Below are 21,195 nucleotides of genomic sequence, written 5' to 3'. Positions count from 1 at the left end.
AGGCATAGATTTACATAATTAAAACAAAATATCGCATAACTTAACACTACATGTGAATTCTATATCATAACATATCATACATTGTATACTTACGAATAAGTTACGAAACTTCCCTTGTGAATCATAAACTGTTTTAACTCTTTCCCAGCTACTTTGTTGCTCTAATACCCTCAAAGACTTATTAAAAAAAAAAAGATTCCACATACCAAAACAATTCAATGCGTTCAATTAGAATGAGCACAAGCATAACTAGTGTCAATGTGAATGAGGGGGAATGCTTTGAGCAGTGCTTAAGTGTAGTAGCAGAAGGGAAAGGTTAGGATCTGTTTTGGTAATTAGGCGACAACTTGCTCTAGACGTCCCAGGAGGCTATTGTAACATTGGCAGAGATGAAGTACATACATAAATCGTCATCGCACTTTTATTCCGCCCGTGTTCCTGTGTTTCAGTGGCTGGTCCGTGGACCACGTCTTCTAGCCAAGAATAATAATAATAATAGTGTCCAATCTAACATTTTGTATTTATTTATAAATGTACTTGCAATATTTTGTTGTAGATATATAGGCCTACAACAGCATTATATGCAAGCTGCATTGTAGAAATAAAGTTGAGATGACAGTGTTATAGAAATAAAGTTGAGATGAGAGTGTTATAGAAATAAAGTTGAGATGACAGTGTTATAGAAATAAAGTTGGGATGACAGTGTTATAGAAATAAATATGGAATGACAGTGTTATGGAAATAAAGTTGGGATGACAGTGTTATAGAAATAAAGTTGAGATGACAGTGTTATAGAAATAAAGTTGGGATGACAGTGTTATAGAAATAAAGTTGGGATGACAGTCTTGTAGAAATAAAGTTGAGATGACAGTGTTATAGAAATAAAGTTGAGATGACAGTGTTATAGAAATAAAGTTGAGATGACAGTGTTATAGAAATAAATATGGAATGACAGTGTTATAGAAATAAAGTTGGGATGACAGTGTTATAGAAATAAAGTTGGGATGACAGTGTTATAGAAATAAAGTTGGCATGACAGTATTATAGAAATAAATATGGAATGACAGTGTTATAGAAATAAAGTTGGGATGACAGTGTTATAGAAATAAAGTTGAGATGACAGTGTTATAGAAATAAATATGGAATGACAGTGTTATAGAAATAAAGTTGAGATGACAGTGTTATAGAAATAAAGTTGAGATGACAGTGTTATAGAAATAAAGTTGAGATGACAGTGTTATAGAAATAAAGTTGAGATGACAGTGTTATAGAAATAAAGTTGAGATGACAGTGTTAAAGAAATAAAGTTGGGATGACAGTGTTATAGAAATAAAGTTGAGATGACAGTGTTATAGAAATAAAGTTGAGATGACAGTGTTATAGAAATAAAGTTGGGATGACAGTGTTATAGAAATAAAGTTGGGATGACAGTGTTATAGAAATAAAGTTGAGATGACAGTGTTATAGAAATAAAGTTGAGATGACAGTGTTATAGAAATAAAGTTGGGATGACAGTGTTATAGAAATAAAGTTGGCATGACAGTGTTATAGAAATAAAGTTGAGATGACAGTGTTATAGAAATAAAGTTGGGATGACAGTGTTATAGAAATAAAGTTGGGATGACAGTGTTATAGAAATAAAGTTGGCATGACAGTGTTATAGAAATAAAGTTGGGATGACAGTGTTATAGAAATAAAGTTGGGATGACAGTGTTATAGAAATAAAGTTGGGATGACAGTGTTATAGAAATAAAGTTGAGATGACAGTGTTATAGAAATAAAGTTGAGATGACAGTTTTATAGAAATAAAGTTGGGATGACAGTGTTATAGAAATAAAGTTGAGATGACAGTGTTATAGAAATAAAGTTGAGATGACAGTGTTATAGAAATAAAGTTGGGATGACAGTGTTATAGAAATAAAGTTGAGATGACAGTGTTATAGAAATAAAGTTGAGATGACAGTGTTTTAGAAATAAAGTTGGGATGACAGTGTTATAGAAATAAAGTTGGCATGACAGTGTTATAGAAATAAAGTTGAGATGACAGTGTTATAGAAATAAAGTTGAGATGACAGTGTTATAGAAATAAAGTTGGGATGACTGTCTTGTAGAAATAAAGTTGGCATGACAGTGTTGTAGAAAAACCAGTTGTAGACTACGAATGTCAATGTCCAATATGGCTAATATAAAACTAATTGCATGAGTTCTCAGTCACAGTCATAAAACTAAATACACGTGCTCTCAGTCATAAAACTAAACACACGTGTTCTCAGTCATAAAACTAAACACACGTGTTCTCAGTCATAAAGCTAAACACACGTGTTCTCAGTCATAAAACTAAACACACGTGCTCTCAGTCATAAAACTAAACACACGCGTTCTCAGTCATAAAACTAAACACACGTGTTCTCAGTCATAAAACTAAACACACGCGTTCTCAGTCATAAAGCTAAACACACGTGCTCTCAGTCATAAGACTAAACACACGTGTTCTCAGTCATAAAACTAAACACACGTGCTCTCAGTCATAAAACTAAACACACGTGCTCTCAGTCATAAAACTAAACACACGTGCTCTCAGTCATAAGACTAAACACACGTGCTCTCAGTCATAAAACTAAACACACGTGCTCTCAGTCATAAGACTAAACACACGTGCTCTCAGTCATAAAACTAAACACACGTGCTCTCAGTCATAAAACTAAACACACGTGCTCTCAGTCATAAAACTAAACACAAGTGTTCTCAGTCATAAGACTAAACACACGTGTTCTCAGTCATAAAACTAAACACACGTGCTCTCAGTCATAAGACTAAACACACGTGCTCTCAGTTATAAGACTAAACACACGTGCTCTCAGTCATAAAACTAAACACACGTGCTCTCAGTCATAAAACTAAACACAAGTGTTCTCAGTCATAAAACTAAACACACGTGCTCTCAGTAATAAAATTAAAAACATGTTTTCTGAGTCTTAAAACTAAAGACACGGGCTCTCAGACTTAATCAAAGTTTCTCCTTTCATCTAAAATGTAATTTAAACAAGATTACAAAGAGAGTTTGTGTTACACAAACTCAGAGGCGGCCCCTGTCGAAGTCGGATCCCTGTCGGATCTGCATATTCGCAAATAATATTTAAGAGGTGATTTAATTTTGATGGTCAAAAGTAATAATGTTTCAAAGATTCATTTGCCGTAAATTTAAATTAAATAAAAAATAGTAGATTAGTTTTAGTATATTAAAACATTACAATATTGATCAAAACGTTTGGAAATGAAAATCTACACTTTTTTTTTACTCTTTAAGTTTAGAAATTGAAATTCTACATCTTAATCTAGTCTATTTTAGAAATTCTAGATCTAGACTCTAAAATAATTTTAATTAGAATATAAATCCAGATCTAGATATACTGTAATAAAAATCTAGATCTAGTTTTAAAAAATCTAGATTAGATCTAAATCAAGATATCATTCCTTTTTTAAACGCGAGTCACATAAGGAGGCTTAATAAATATTACTATAGGCCTACCGAGTTCTTTTTTCATTTCATTTGAAGAATTAATTCCATATAACGTCATAAGGAAAAAAAACACTACGTCACCCTGCCTAGCTAGACTAAAAATCACCTTCATCATTACGAGCCATTTATCGAGTGTTCATAGACATTGGTGCACCGAGTGCGTTCTTTTAGCATTTCATTTAAAGAACTCATTCCATATGACGTCAAAGGAAAAAAAAAACACTACGTCACACGGCTTAGTTAGACTAAAATATGTTTTCATTAATACTAGCAATTTTTCGAGGGTTAATAGACATTGGTGCACCGAGTGCGTTCTTTTAACATTAGCCTACATTTAAAGAGTCCATTCATATGACGTCAAAGAAAAAAACTCCATTACCTCACAATAGGCTAGTACCGGTACCATAAAAAAAATGTCTTTATTTACACGAGATATTTAACAAGGGTTCATAGACATTGGTGCACTGAGTTCTAATAGAATTTATTTAAAAAGGATCAAAGCCGCATTGTTTTGGCGTTTTGTCTGTCAGTCGGTCTGTCCGTCATCTTGATATAAAAAAAGAACCACTAAAAGTTATTAAAAATTGATTTACCTTTATTTTACGTTTCAAAACATCGCAATAATTTTTAGGTATGAACACAATTGAAAAGTTTATATAATAGATTGTTCCGGATGTTTGTATAAATAGTAAAATAAAAAGAGAATTTCAGATAAATGTAATACCGTTAATTAAATTTTTTGGATGGTCTCGTATAAAAATTAGATGTACTACAGCCATGTGGAGAGATTTTCATACCTTACTTTGGTGTTTGGATTCTGTTTTCCTTAAAAATCGGAAGATAATATTAACGATAATTAGATTTTTACATGTTTTAGGTAGAAAGTTAAATGTACTGTAAGAGAGTAGTGAGTTAAAATATTTTTCATAAAAATCCGTAAAAAACATTATTTTGTAAATGAGAAGATTATTTGTTTATTAATTAGAAGAGGGAGTTCAAACAATTATTTGGCGTTAGTAGATTTTTAAATAAATTCGGAAATTTCTGGCGACGATTTGTAAGAAACAAAAACCGGAACTTTCTTTATCGATTACAAAACTTCTATGTTATGTTTTAGCAAGAAAATTAAATGTCTAAAAAGTAATTTTCAGTAATCAATTCTAGTAAATTACTTTTTTTTTAAAGCCCTGAACAACCTATTGTCGATATTTTTTAAATTTGTTTAAAGATGAAAATACACAACAATTTGATATTGATAACCAAATTATAGTGACGCATTGTCAAATAATATAAGTGTAATATTAGTAAATTATGCGATTTCAAACAATCATTAGGCATAATTCATGTTTTATAAAACAATATCCGGAACATTTTTACACTTAATGAAATATAAGTCAGTATAGAGATTTTGATTTAGCATTAATATGCTATTTACATAAAAAACGAATGAATGTAATATAAATTAGAAGAGCAAACAAACATTTGTTGGGGTTGATTAGTTTTAGATTAGATACTTAAAACTATTGAGATGTTACGGGAGGAACATTAAAGTGTAAATCAGATTTTCAATAGCTTTTAGAGTTCTAGTTTTTTTAATCTAATCGTGACGGACAGACCGACCAACAGACAAAACGCACAAAAATAATCTTCTTTTATTCGGATGGGGGCACTAAACAAAAAATAAATAAAATCTGATTTTTTTTTAAAGTTTAAGGAATTGGTTTAGTACCTGATCATGTAGCGATGTTACGCTACTGCACGAAAATTGCTGCATAAAAAGTCCATTAAAAAAATGTGTGTGATATTTACATACAAAATGCATTATTAGCCTTTATAAACAAACAGAAATGTTTTCTTTTAATTTTAGCAGCTAGTTGACCAGAAAAAACATCTTTAACTATTATTTATATTTGTTGTAAACATTTCCTGTACATTTTTAAAATATATTTGACTTGGTGATACTGAAAATACACAAAAATCGTGCATCTTTGTTAGCATATTGTAACATTGCCTCCCTTACATTTACGTAATTGTTTTAGAATTGGTGTATTTTTATGAAAAAATCGCTTGCATAATTAATTTTATAAATAAAACGGTTTGCTTTTAGAAAACCAAAAGTAGCCGTTGCACCTAAACTTTTAAAGCCGCATTTAATGATGAAATAATATTTTTCATATCTCTTCTAGTTTTCGAGATCTGAGTGTGACAGACGGACAGACAGACAGACGGACATTTTGCACAAACCTAATAGCGGCTTTTTCCCCTTACGGGGGCCGCTAAAAATCGTAACTCCAGGTTTTGAACATGTTATCATCAGATTACAGTCAATCGCTTCAACGGTTCAGCCCGATGCAAAGCGAGATGCATTATAGAACTTAAGGCAAATATTTCATACACTTTGATGCTTGGCTCTGCACCACTCCGATGACGCGTTAAACAACTGTTGTAAAATGTTTCACATGTTTCGGATGTTCCTCCAGAGTTCAAGATAATTTACATCCTAGTCCAAACCTCCCGCAGGACGTCGGGGGATGGCAGCGGGCAGGGTATGAACCCGGGACCATCAACAAGTCCACTCGACAGTCCGGCGCGTACCGACCATGCAGCGCAAAGATATCACAGACACTTTATAAAAACTCGCGTTCATATAATAGTACTTACAGTTACATCTCTCTCTGAGTGTTTCCGTATGTTCAACACATCCGTTAGTCCAGTGAAATCACGTATATAGATCAATATATAATACACACAATGACTTTATAACAATTAGAAACGTATTGGAAGAGCAGAAATGAGAACAAAGGGACGTGGTGTATTAATAATCTAGTGGTTGCGTGATGAACCTAAACCTCCTTCCAACCACCAGCCCCAGCTGTTACAAGCAATGGTATAATTTGGCTCAACTGGGCTGCTTACATTGAGACACTGTTAAGTAGGAGAAATGGGGCTGAACAAAAAGTGAGCACTATACGATACGGGCCAGGCTGATACTTGCTGGAAAGAGCTATACGGCTGTGTTTTAGAACATAGCAAGGTTAATGGGTTTTTATTTGTCAAGGTTTTGTTTTCTTGTTGGTAACACGGTCACGGTAAACAATAATCACCTGTAAAAATAGATACATAAAAAGGGCTTGTTAACAAGAAGAAACCTATAACGAGGCCAAGAATAGCTAAGAGCTGACAAACTTAAAAACTCATGACTGAATCTTAAACAATTAGCAGTTAATTTTTTAAAATATTAATTCCTCTGCATCTTTTAAAAATAAGCTAATTTAGCACTTGGAGTCTGACTGACCTTTTATTCTTTGTAGTAGTAGATGTTGTTTTATCTAAAAATATGTTCATTTTTCCCCGTTTCTCAAAAGAGTCTGGAAGTCTTATCAAACAACTATTCTGTGTTCTTTCAAGAAGGCTGAGTTAATCTTTTATTGACCATTCCAATATCACAAAGAACAAGAATGGATACACTTAAAGAGTATCCCAGATAGCAGTCAAGTGCTACACTTGAATCACAGCTAGCATTTGAAGTGAAGAACTCATGCATAATATTAAGTATGAATTGTAGAATATGGATTTCCTTTTACAAACTACCATCTACTTTCTCTCTACTTCTTTCTTTCTACACCCTCTCTCTTTTTCTCTATCTCTTTCTCCCTCTCTCTCTCTCTCTCCCACTCTCTTTTTCTCTCTCTTTCTCCCTCTCTCATGCCTGCCCCTCTGTTATGGAGTGTGTGTTTGTGTGTGCGTGTTTCTTATGTAAACATGAGTATAACAGTGAACAGTCGTAATAGGTCTCAACACTGACCAGCGACGTTGCAACCTGTGGACAGTGGAGCTGGCTACATGGTAATGAGTTACTGGTCTTCACTGCCCACAGGTTGTGACGTTGCAGGTCAGTGTTCAGGCCTTCTGTGACGATTGGTCTCGGTATCACGATGGTGAGTTATTTGTTTTTATTAGCTGAACACAATCTGATGTAACAACGAGTAGTTATGTCGTAGTTGAGGTTATAACTAGAGGAGTGAGAGTGGAGACAGAAAGGACGCGTCCTGTTTAGAGTGAGTGCTATTTTGTTTCAGTTATCAGGATTTTACTTGAGTTTCTACATGCATCTCCATCAAACCATTGGCGTAGCTGGGGATTTGACATGATATCATTGACTTAATAAATATAAGTAAGTAAGTATTATTGAATAATACTGGTGTTTACAGGCGAGATCATGGACAAGTGATAAATCTCAATTCGTATCGGCTCACGTCGTTCTTTCTGTACAGTAAATGTATGTATAATATCATCTAGATCACTGATGCCTAACCTTACTCATCCTGCGGGCCATGTTAATTTCCAACACTCGTGTCGCGGGCCACATCAACGAAAAGATACATAAACGAAATGAAATTATTCGATGAAATTTGATTAGAAACCTGTGGATCTAGTAGGCCTACATGTGGTTTAGCAATCTTTTCCACAAGTAAAGATCCGTTCACTTTTCCTGGTAGATTCTCCATTCAGAAATATTAAAGGTCATGGTACCAATACATTCGATAAAAATGAAGGTAAAAATACATTCTTCAACACTTTGTGTCGACGTTTTGGCGGGCCGGTCGGCAGCACTTCGCGGGCCGGTACTGGCCCGCGGGTTGTATTTTGAGTATCACTTATCTAGATCAATGCTGTCTAGTCTTGTTGTCTCCACGTGAATAGCAAGATTACATTTCAATGGCGTAATATTTAATATTTTAATGTAAAACAAAAATTAGGACATTCATTTGGGGGACTCCCTCAAGTGGCGGCCCAAGGGGAACTTTCGAATTCGGACACCCCTCCCCCCGCCCTAGCTACGCTACTGCGTCAAATGTACAAATACACATAATAGGAACACACACACACACACACACAGCGAGGTCAGATCAACCTAATAAAACGTCAATGAGACACGGACAGGACACAGCATCTGCTGGAGTAGATAGATAACGGCCTCTACAGAATGCTAATCCTATCGTGACGATGACCAGCAGCCACGCCGTTAATTCTTGGCCTGGCACGGAATCAGTGATAAGCATCCCTCGTTCAGCTCGAAAGGGCTTTCTCATTAATAGTTCAAAGAACTGATATTTACTGTGGCCACATTCCTCTCGTGGAGGAATCGACACACACGGGGCTAGTTCAGGGAATGGTGTGGCTATCGGGACTGGTCAGTGTTCGCGATTATTTTATGGCGTTAACACACAATCGATTCGTAATGGTATCAGTCTAATTGGCAGAAAGATATATTCTATGTCTATATACAATTTCTCGATAACTTTGACTGCTCAACAGTGTGATATGGTCTGGACGTGGATATGTTTACTTGTTTTTTATTGTACGTTAAAGCATCATCCGAAAAAACAACTCGAAATAAAAAAGCCATTGACAGTGGACATTTTTCAACGTTCCGTACACTTTCATAATAATAATTACGATTGTATTTTGAAGAGATGTGTATTGTGTCCACAATCATCTGAAATTCACTGATTTTAGAGATGCCTACAAACTTATCCAACAAATGAAGCTACTCAGCGCTGAATATTTCTCGTACGTTTAATTCTAAGTAAATAATCCTAATTACAATTCACTTCAACAATGACTTCAAATAAAACATAGTAAGGCAGTGTTCCTCACATCCACGGGTGGCGACATAAGGCCTATGTGACCTATTTTTTTAAATTTTAAAATAGCTTTGGAGATTTTCCCTACAAACTAAACAATGTCAAGACACTAAATTGAATAAATAAAAAAGAAAAGAATTAAAATGTTAACACTATCAGTGGCTGGAAATGAATGTTCCAAAACAACTCGCTATTTAGAACAGTTTGTTTGTTGCCCATTTGTTTTGAAATACATTCAACGTCATACAGTGAAAGTCTACTACTTCGTCTATCGAGGATTTTCATACATGGCAGCGATCCAATAAAAAGCAAACTTTTTGGTGTCTCCGGTGTACAGAATAACGGAAGTGTCGCTGAGCTAGGTGTTTTTAAGCTAAATGAACATTTTCGTAGACATTTTAGTGCCTCAGAATCAAATTGTATAAGCACTTTCGTTGGTAGTTTTTATTTGACAACATTGTTGTTCATTTTAACGTCCTTCACATTGGCTAGTTGAAACTCTCCACTATTGAAAATCATTTTGTACTACAAACGGAATAGCTTGTAACATTGGACTCTGCACGGCTAAACAGTGCACTAAAACCTTTAAATAAAATTATATGTCTATGGTATTAACACTCATGATTAGGACCAGAACATAGTCATGTAGGCGGCCACTTTGACTACTGTATAAAAGACATTTCGCTTTCTGTTACAAAATTTAAACACAGAATTGTTTTCAGAAAGATGAAATAAAATAAACTCTGTTTATCACCATATCATGTACCAGGATATGTCATTACATGTTGTATTTCATAATTATGTTTATTTTAGTCATAATTTAGCTTAATACAAAATATTCGTTTGTCCTAAATGGTCCTGGGCATAATCTCTCGAACTATCGGAACTCCGCTGCATTAAATACAAATACAAACAATCACTCACGTCTTCTTTCAAGCAATAATTGAATATTGCCAAGTCACACAATGATGTAGCCTACGTCTCTTTAAAAGTAATAATCCACCATCTTTCAACGTACCCTTTTGCGTCTAGCTTGCTAAGCCAGTAACGCAACAGGTAGGAGGGTTCAGATAATCAGTCCTAGATCTGAGTGGTTTCCAGATCAGGCAGTTTGTCATCTCAAGTAGTGGGCCAGTATCAAGCTATCCAACTGCCTTTTACTTTCACTAACAATTTTAGAGACTTCGGGAGGAGGGGAGGGGGGAGTGTCCTTAAAATCAGAATCAGAGTCTTCAACGAGATTCAAACCCGAGACCTATTGTTTAGAATGTCATTCAGCCACCAGGCACGTGTGTCCTGTATAGAGTCAGAAACCATGACACGACCGCTTTTACAAGTCTAGGCACCAAACCACAGTCCTAATGTCTTCGCGAATACTGTGTCGAAGAAGAGCTAACATCTGGAGTAGATAGTTAAATACTTATGGTATGCATCACGCTATACCCATGATAGAGCCCTACCTTGTGTTTCACTCTACTGTCTTGCAGGAGGTTTGGGCCAGGACGCAACAGTCTTTAGTTCTGAAAGCACGCCTGAAACTAAACAATTACTTTATCTTGTGAGTACTCTAACAGTTTTACATTGACTTTACTCCCCGCTTTTCCAGAAGCAGTCTAAGTAGAGACTCGATCAAAAGCTCTCAAGAGACTTAAAGAGGAATTTTTGTCACAGTTTCTGTAAAGAGTAAGTTCCCTTTTAAGTCAATAACTCTTTTCAAAACGAGACAATAAGATTGATCAGTTTCAGTTCTTCGATGTGTACAAAGAACAAAATGAATGTCAGGAATCTACCTCCTCTAGATTATTTAATTTTTTATTTACCAAATGACATTCCACACAGCGACTATTTGAAGGGTCGCCTTAACTTTGTGTGTTGGAACTTAGAAAGTAGCCCTTTCATTAAAATATATTTTTAGTTTTACAGTTTAATTATACATATTTTAAAGTTTATAATTTCACAATTAGCTACTGTTTAATGATATTAATTAGACCCATCTTTAAGTCTACAGAAAAGAAACAGTGAAAGTATTTCATATGACTAAGCTGACCCAGTTATGACCTACATATTTTGCCACTCCCGTCGCAGACTAAGCCATTGTTTGCCCCGAAAGAGAGCGTCCATTTTAATTATCCACTGTCTCTAGAAACAAATAACCACAGCTCCATTTATTAGAATCAGTAAGGCAAATGGGAAAATAAATTAGTGTGTACTAATTCATACAATTAACTAACCTGGAAGATATCTAGAACTGATGTAGTTCAGATGAAGTGCATGTAGTAGGGCAGATCGATAATTGGTTGATTAGCACCTCACGATGATAGAGGAATTCATTTTTAATACAGGCTACCGACAATTGATTGTGTACAGATATACACCACTGCACTCATCCTCAATCTTCGGTATCGAAGACTTAAATAAAAAAGATTCGAACAGAAACTCCATGGCTAAGTTGTTATATATTCTTTATTGATTGGTTTGATAACAATAGTTCATATATTAAGCATTATACGTCTGAGAATCACAATACAACAAATTTCGGAACTGGATGATTCTATAAGTCTATAATGTAATCTCATAGGCTGACAACCATTATTTACACTCAATGTCATTCTGAACTGTTGAAAGAAAACAAACAAGTCTCGCACGTCTAGTCCATCACGGTCCCGCAAAGTAAAAAGTATGACAGTATTTCCTCAGATATCCTTGGGTACTTCCAGGAGAGTCAGGCTAGACAAATACACTGATCGGTCGCTGCCATTCTTGCTCATTATCACGTCTAGCGTATTTTGAAAGCAAGCACCCATCACCATCCGCGAGGGTCAGACACTTGTATTTGATGGACAGAAATAGCCACTGCGGACACTGGAACAGGACGGCCAGTCTTCTAATCGAATAGCGATGTTACCTCTCCCACCTCTTCCCCATTCTGTGACGTACTATTGGTCTCTCCTCTTTCAATCTTCTTTTCATTCGCGTTTCTAATTTTAGTTTCGCCTTAATCTTTTCGGATGAGTTTGAGACCTCTTCTTTGTCGGATGCTGAAACCTTGCACTGGCCACTGGAGTCAAAGAGCTATATCTATCGTCACTTTCCCTTGGTCATCCGCATCGATCCATTGCTCGTCTCTCTGTTGTGAGTGGATACCAAGTGGTCAATGAAGTCAGGATTGCTTTTATGACAAGTTGAAAGAAATGGATTAAATCAGTTGAAAAGGGGGAAAGAGTCATAGCGTGTGTAATGGGTGGGTGGGTAGGGGGTGTCGAAGGGAGAGCATTCAAGTTCAAAGTGTGAAGGAACGTGGTAAAGATTAAAACCCAAACAAAACAAAGCCGAGAAATGATTTCTCTGGTGAGTTACCGCACTTTGCTCTCGTTAGCAAAGGCTGTGTAGGAAAAGTTGTTAAAATGTGTCCCATTCGTTGATGCCTCTCTAACACAGGGCGCCTCTCAACGCCCTCATCGCTGTAAAGTAAAGTTTCCCCTTTCAGACCTTATGATCTAAGGTCATCTGTTTCTATGGCCAACTTTTTAAGAGCAGGGTGTCATGTGGCCAGCACAACGATCAACCTCCTTTACTTTCCCCAACTAAAGTCAGGTATCCATTAGAGTTAGGTGGAGTCAGGGACGCCATAAAAAAAAACAGAAAACTTGAAAATTCAGTCTTCACCTAGATTCAAACACAGCACCCCAGGTTCGATAGCTTAGCGCTTAACCACTTAGCCACCGCGCTCCCCCCCCCCCCCCAATCCTCATAACTGTACTAAAGGTATAGTGGAGGACCAAATAAAGATATTCTCGTGTTAAGGCCGCCACTGAGGCTCTTTTCTTTTTTCGAGTAGCCTTTTGCTACATTTGCACTCAGTGGAAGTCATCGGAAAGAAAGTTAGGAATAGCGTTTCGGTTCTGCTAGACATTCAAATTTGTTGGGTCGTCTTAGCCTCGATTCGGGATGAATAGTCATTAAAAAAGAAGAACTTTCAAGGCGGGGATGTAACTTCGTACTGAAACGCTATCGAGACGTATGGCTGACACAAAGAAACAAAACAAACAAAATAGTTAAATATAAAAAAAAATACTTAAAAAAAAAAAAAAACAATTTCGCTTACATTAAGTGAGATGGCATCAATTATTGGACCTCATTCACCAATCGTAAACAAAAAACATTTAGCCACGTGATTCTCTCTCCTCTATACAAATCACGATCTAATTTTAATCAACAAAGGTTGTTTTTTTCGTTGTTTTATCAATATTATCACGTGACCGTTTTTTTTTGGGGGGTGAATAAGGTCCATGAATTTCTCATAGATCTAGACAAACGGTTATAAACGTGTGCACTAAGAAATATCTTTTCTAAAGCTTATATCAACACTGTTCGGAATCTTGTACACGTCATTTATCCGACTTCCCGTTCTTGGATCTAGCCAGAACTTTGCAAAACTATTTATTAACGATGACATCACGTGAATCAATAAAAAAAAAAAAAAGAAAACCTCGAGATCAGCTTGTTAAAAGAACATAACGCGTTTAATCATTTCAATTACGAAGTGTCACATAGCAACCTGCTGCTTCTTTTTAACATTCATTGTGTTTTAAAATAAGCCTACGTTATTGTACGGTCGTATAAAACTTTCCTGCACGGGGCAGTACCAGGGAAACGAATGAGAGGCAGACATAGGAAGTGGTGAGAGGACAATGTGAAGGAATGGACGGGCCTGTCTATGGAGACGTGAATGCTTTCAAAAGGCAGTTGTCTGAGACGCGGAGAAAGACTTAATAAAGAACTCGGCGATGCAGTGTACTAGATGAAGCCGAGAGGACAGGAAAGAGCTGGGAACACATTAAAAAACTAGCAAGAGACCGTGGAGAGTGGCGTGTTTTTGCTGAGGCCCTATGCTCCATGAGGAACGCAAAGGAAAGATGATGATGATGATGAAAAGGAAGAGAGAAAGACGAATCATGGGTTATGCCCCATAGGTCCAAAAGACTAAATGACAGGCGAGTGTGAATTTCTAAATAGCCCTAGAGGGCTATTTGGGCTATTTGTAGAAGTTAAAAAGTCATCACCTATTACTATATATACTATATATACCTATTACTGGCTATTACTATATATGCATGTTTTTCGTATCACCTATTACTAGTATTATTAAATGTCTTCACCTATTATACTAGACTGATTCTTACAATGTTATATTTCTTTAAAAATGTATTCTTAAATTCCAACTTGCAGTCATGTGATTCTCTGATTCGAAATTTAAATTTCGTTTAAATATTTCACCAGAGTTTATCAAAACAAGTCTTCTCTAGATTTAACTATAACTTAATTACTTAACTCTTTCTGTCCTAAATGACGATACCAGCGTTGATTTGACCTCATTAAATTAAATTAATGTTTAATTTTATAAACTTTATATATTATATTATATTAAAAGAGCATGCATTCCCCTTTAATTCTATACCAAATAAAACATTTTCTAATAACAAACAACAAAGCTATTGAAGCCCAATCATAACAGGGTAGTGAAATAGTAATGAGCAAAATGAAGAATTCAGTCGAAACGTGGAAAAATAATTACGGAGAGAACGAGTTAAAGAATAAGAAATACAATTCTCAGGACTTATACTTATTCCCTGTACTAATAGAGTCTTAAATAGTCTGCAAGGTACCAAAGACGTTCATCTATAAATAAAAAGAGCATATTGGTCATCCACTGCACATCCCCAAAACAGCACCCGTTGTCGTGTAACTCTCTTGATGCTAAAGTTAGAAATAGAAAGGGGATGCTAATATAACACAAAAACTCCCTCACTTCAAAAATTCATTGCGCATGCCCTAAAAACCCAACAAAATTCTCCCCGACAAGGTGTCGTAAAACATGATGCAACACTTCCCGTCTGCTCATGTTTCTCGTTACATATTAGAAACTATTTATTATCCACCCCCCCCCTTTCTCTCTCTCTCCCAAGAGATTTGCTGTGTTTTTTCCCCCAGCATTCACGCCAGAATCAATTATCTACACCGATGACTCATGCATTGTAAATCGCTGCTCCAAAATATCTGGCAAAAAAATGTCGTTCTTAGTCAAAAAACATGAGAGAAGCTTCACACTTTATCAGTTTCCCTATCAACTTAGTTTGATCTTCACTATAAAGAAGAAACAGAGAGAGAAACAACATAACCTACGCATGTGCTATCTGTGAAGAAACCATGTACACACTATAAATACAAATGTGAAATGCTGCAACAATGAATAGCGCACAAAATGTATTCATATAAAGGCGCCAAAACGTAGTCTAGTCTCTAACGAGACTGTCGCTCAGAATTTTAGTTTGGAGGAGGATTGAGGAAGAGTTTAAAGAATCGTCCAGTATAGCTGCTGGGTTGTCGAGTTAGAGGGTAGGAAGTTCGTGCCCCTGGTCAGAACTGTTCATTATATCCACATCTTGAATTAATCACTTTCTCTTTAAAGTAGATTGTAATTAGAGATGCCATTATATGTGTAACGTGTAGGAGTAAGGTACGCGACATTTTGGCTCTGGCCGTTTTGACGCTGTCCGTTTTCACGCTGGCCGTTTCGACGGTGGCTGTAACGATAATACGTAGAGCCTACAATACATGTTCGCCTTAGTATACGTTCCCCCCCTACTCCCCGGAAAAAAACAAATTTAATAAAATAAAACAATTTGCAAACACTGGTATGTTAAATGTTGTACATGTTTCGGGTGTTCCTTCAGGGTTGAAGACATTCTACATCCTAGTCCAAACCTCCCTAGACGACGGGGGAGGGAAGAGAGCAGGGTATGAACCCGGGACCATAGAGACGACCAAACGACAGTCCAGTGCGCATGCCGCACTACCAATTCAGATTCCTACCCGATACCACAAAATTGACTTTCTAAATTTTCTATCAACTTGAATTATAGGTGAGGTTAGCAAAACGTACAGGCTGACATTCATCTTTAAATATATTTTTTTTAATTACGTCTGTATGTATCTGTCTACATCTATCTTTGCCGGGATAATTGTATCGTTTTTTTCTATCATTGTTTCATTTTTTGTAATTTGCATAATAAGTTTAACAATTATTTTTGAACACTGAGACGTCAAGAACTAAATTAGATGTTAATGTCTTTTAAACCGTAATAAACTTAAGTTCTGATTTAAATATTTTGAAATTGGCTATTCCTACGGTATTTAGTGACTGCTGATGTAAAGGTCCACTGGACCTGTTTCACCAATTGTAAACAAACAACATTTAGCCACGTGATAATATTGATAAAACAATGAAAAAAACTGTCACGTGACATCCTGTGTGTATTACGTAATTTGTATAGAAGAGATAGAGAACCACGTGGCTAAATGTTGTTTGTTTACAATTGGTGAATGAGGACCATCGTGCTTATAAAATGTTTGCTATGTTATTTACTTATTTGTAAAAAGTAGAATATTTAGTATAGTTCCGTGGTTAAACCATGGTTGAACACAAAAAAGTTTTTTTTTTTTTTTTTTTTTTTTTTGCAAAAACGGAAATAAACAAGAATAGTATAATTTTTTTTTATCAAAGCCTATCTAATAATACTGCAGGAATAAGCTCCTTTTTCTAAAAAAAAATGTATTAGTTACCCACTAATTTATTAATTAATTTTTTTAAATGCATGTATCATCGACTATGAATAAATTAGGCACAAATTTCAACTCGATTTGAGAATGGAAAGTGGGATAAACCCGCGTACAAAACGTAATAAGGGAAATAAGGCACATTTCTCATTAAGTAGCATTTATTTCCGTTTTTATCATACAAAAAAATAATTATCAATAATTAATTAGTTAATTGGTTAGTTGTTGTTTTTTTTTTCATTATTGATCCGTATTTTGTTCGGTACAACTAATAATCTCTATATATTATTCTCTACTTCTCCCAACAGTTGAAACGAGAAGAAGTAAAGGAAAGATCACTCTCTTATTTCTGCGGATAGTCCACGAGAAAACAAGAGGGGATGGGGAACACGTGGGTATTCACACGTCGCTACGAATGACTGCACGCTGGACTGTCAAACCCTGCCCGCTCCCGTTCCCCCTTCATATTGCGGGGGATTTGGACTAAAAAGTAAACTATCTTCAACTCTGAAGGAAAATCCGAACTATGTAATACAAACACACATTTTACAAACACTAAATAGCAGGGCCAGACTTAAGCATTGTGGGGCCCTATTCGAAACGGATTTCGCGGGGCCAAGTTTGGGTAGGGAAGCGGACAATAAGTGAAATTTAAGAGTTTGTATTAGAAAATAAATTTGTCTATGCATTTTATTCATTCTTTACTACGTACAAGTAATAATTCTGTTTCCTTCATAGATCCGCTCAATAGCAAGAATTACCAAATGTTTCAATCTGTCTTGGAGAATTGTTGACCTCAAGTAATTCTATCACCTGGTGCATAATGTCGTTTTTATCTATCGCGCGTAGGATTGATGTTTTCCATATTGAACGACACCCCAAAATGACATTTTTTTTCTATATATTTCCGTATATTTTAAGGACTTTTTCGTATATTTTGCAATTTCGGGAGATTTCCAGAAGCTAGTGGTAAATCGACAGAAGAGCGCGGGAAATCTGCTTTAAGTTATAAAATGGTTTAATTTAATAATTCCTATAAAAGTGCGGGTCCTTTGAAAGTGGTGGCACACTACGATCGCATAGGTTGCGGTGGACTTAGACCGGCCATGCAAAATAGCGGCGTATGCTACTTGTGTAAAGTTTCAGCTTGATCCGAGAAATGAGAGATATGACGTGTACAAAAATTGTATCAGACAGACCCACAGACAGACAGAGTTGATATAAGCTTTGTAGCTTTGTACAAATCTCGATTAATAAAAAGAAAACGGATTTTCCCAAAATAACTATGAATGGTCGTAGCGAGGAGTAGGTTTGGGCTTGACAAACAAAATAGTGATATTAATAAACACACCAAATCAGGATTATTGATTTGACATTATTCACGTGACCACGCAAGAGCACAGTTTTTGTAATCAATAAAACAATAAAAACAATACGAGCCAACAAAAGATAAATAAAATACACAGCTTGTAAGATTGATGTAGAACTGTCTCTGGACCAGACACATTATAGAACTAGCAATGTCCCGTCCATTTGATGCTGTCCTCACAAACTGAACGAGGGAACAGGTGTTGGTCATGTGTTATTGAATATGCAATGATGAATGAAAAAAAAACACAAGAAAAATGATGGAGAAATGGAGAAAAAGTGTGCATGATTGAAAGAAAGAAAAAACAAGATGACATACGTCATTGATACACAATATAACTTTTCAGTCAAAGATTCACAAAAGTACACTTAACATGAAGCTTAAAACTTATTGACTGACCTCGCTTATGGTCTTTCCTCTAAAATAAGCTTCTCTAACAGACAAAGAAGAACCGGAACTTTATTTTAATGTCCTTGGCTAATTTTAATTTTATTGGAAAATTACTGTTGTTTCTCGTGACTTTATTGTCGCAACTCTGCTATGCGCACCTTCCACAACAGTGCCGAGACTCATCGCGGTGAAAACACAGAGAAAACATAAGGACTACAGCGAGCCATTGAAAGGAAGCGTTGGTTCCTCTTTGCCAAGCAATAAGAACTACAGCGAGCAGTTGAAAGGAAGCGTTGGTTCCTCTTTGCCAAGCAATAAGGACTACAGCGAGCAGTTGAAAGGAAGCGTTGGTTCCTCTTTGCCAAGCAATAAGAACTACAGCGAGCAGTTGAAAGGAAGCGTTGGTTCCTATTTGCCAAGCAATAAGGACTACAGCGAGCAGTTGAAAGGAAGCGTTGGTTCCTCTTTGCCAAGCAATAAGGACTACAGCGAGCAGTTGAAAGGAAGCGTTGGTTCCTCTTTGCCAAGCAATAAGAACTACAGCGAGCTATTAAAAGGAAGCGTTGGTTCCTCTTCGCCAAGCAGTAAGGTCTACATCGAGCAGTTGAAAGGAAGCGTTGGTTCCTCTCCGCCAAGCAATAAGGACTACATCGAGCAATTAAAGGGAAGCGTTGGTTCCTCACCGCCAAGCAATAAGAACTACAGTGAGCAATTAAAAGGAAGCGTTGGTTCCTCACCGCCAAGCAATAAGAACTACAGCGAGCAATTAAAAGGAAGCGTTGGTTCCTCACCGCCAAGCAGTAAGGACTACAACCAGCAGTTGAAAGGAAGCGTTGGTTCCTGTTTGCCAAGAAGTAAGGACTACAGCAAGCATTTAAAAGGAAGCGTTAGTTCCCCTCCGCCAAGCAGTAAGGACTACAGCGAGCAGTTGACAGGAAGCATTGGTTCCTCTCTGTCCTTGAGTCCACCCAACTCTAGCCTGACTTTAGTTTATTGAAAGTAAATCGGTTGGCAGTATTGCTGGCCACATGACACCCTGCTCTTTAACAGTTGGCCTAAGAAACAGATTATCTTAACATTATCTGCCCCATAGATCGCAAGGTCTCAAAGGGAACCGTTTCTGTAGACGCCCAGGACGCTGATATGTGATAGCACTTTTCTTGGGGCAACTTTACAGTGTTAAAGGATTTGTTTCTCTTAGCAGTAGATATATGTATACGTGTGAGCTAGATGTGACGATATATTTTGAGAGCTGGATGACAACGATGTTACAATGAGATTGTGTTGATCAGATACTGTGTTTCTGATGTTATAATTTCTCATCGATCTTTCCTTTCCTTTAAAACATTACTAAGCACTCAAACACTCTCCTGATGCCGGAGATACAGATGTAAACTTTTAATTCAAAACTGAGATCCTTCAACAATAAATACAAAGCTTTTATTTTGGAACTAGGAATCACTTGCAATGTCTTGCATATACAAAATACGATCTAATTCAACACATTTACTACCGTCGTTCAAGCTTACAAACTATTCATCAGACATTCATCCTCTTTAAATACTTTTACCATCTACGTTCTCCCGCCTTTTTGGACCAACCAAATCTTCTTTCGCGCGCTTTGAATTTCTCAACCGCTGCTTTTACGACTCTCTCGCTTTTTGATGTTATGCTTGTCATAGATGTACAACACTATTAGACTCCCAACGCTATTAATTAAGGACTGTGGTCACAACTAGTCCCTAATTGGAACCCTGAACTCTGCCGTCTATTGAAAAGTCTGTAATGTAGTAATCCAAATGAGTAGGCTAAACCATACCCCACACACAGCTGCTATAAGGGTAAGTCAATCAATAGGTTTTAGAGCTGTATCATTAATAAGTATCGGAGTCAGCTTGTGTGACACTGGGTTGGAGGCGAGGCCGATTATGGCGACCTTTTTAATTATACAGCGTGCTTCAATTTTTAGTCATAATAATGAAATGCACAGAAACTATGTGAAAGTCGCTAAATTGACCACCATTATTGCCAGCCAACTGAATAATAAAAATGAACATATGCATATATATATAAAGGCCTATTTCTTTTTTTATAAGACTTCATCTATCAACAGTTCTTTTATACTGTAGGCCTACACTAGATACACTAAGTTATTTTGCCAGTTGTAGCTTATCTGCTACAGTTTGTTGTTTATCTGTTATTTGTTTGTTGTTTATCTGCTGTTATTTATTGTTTATCTACTATAGTTTGTAGTTTATCCGACATAGCTTGTAGTTTATCAGTCATAAGTTATAAATTGAGATCTAATTATATATAAAACCGCTGCAGAGGACAGACGTAGCCGGCGAAAAGAAAAGAGGGTGATAGCTCTAGATGAAGATTTTGAAATTGTTCAAGATTTATAACTGCCATAGCATTAAGCTAGGCATGAGGGGCTGAGATAAAGAATTTAGACTCCCAGTGGTCTCCCCATGTATTGACAAGGGGCTGACACCCAACAGTACTTGCTAAGTAAGAAACACGTAGAAAGTGTGGGCTATTTCAGTCATTACAACACTGGTTTCAAGGGGTTGGCCAGAGACCAGTAGGACGACTTCACCACGGACACGCTTAAGACTTTCACTTTGACCTGCAGCAGTAGACATCGAAGT

General features: G+C 36.4%; 1 protein-coding gene across 1 annotated transcript; it reads left to right on the top strand.

Moving 5' to 3' along the window:
* The first annotated feature begins 233 nt into the window (after positions 1 to 233).
* Positions 234 to 19,541, top strand: LOC129922126 (mediator of RNA polymerase II transcription subunit 1-like). The gene is made up of 2 exons (XM_056006778.1): positions 234 to 315; positions 18,715 to 19,541. Exons 1-2 carry the CDS (start codon positions 234 to 236, stop codon positions 19,539 to 19,541), a joined length of 909 nt encoding a protein of 302 aa, XP_055862753.1.
* Positions 19,542 to 21,195: the final 1,654 nt, after the last annotated feature.

This window comes from Biomphalaria glabrata, chromosome 12 (genome assembly GCF_947242115.1).
Source record: "Biomphalaria glabrata chromosome 12, xgBioGlab47.1, whole genome shotgun sequence".
NCBI lineage: Eukaryota > Metazoa > Mollusca > Gastropoda > Planorbidae > Biomphalaria > Biomphalaria glabrata.
This window is presented reverse-complemented; position numbering and strand designations above follow the sequence as displayed.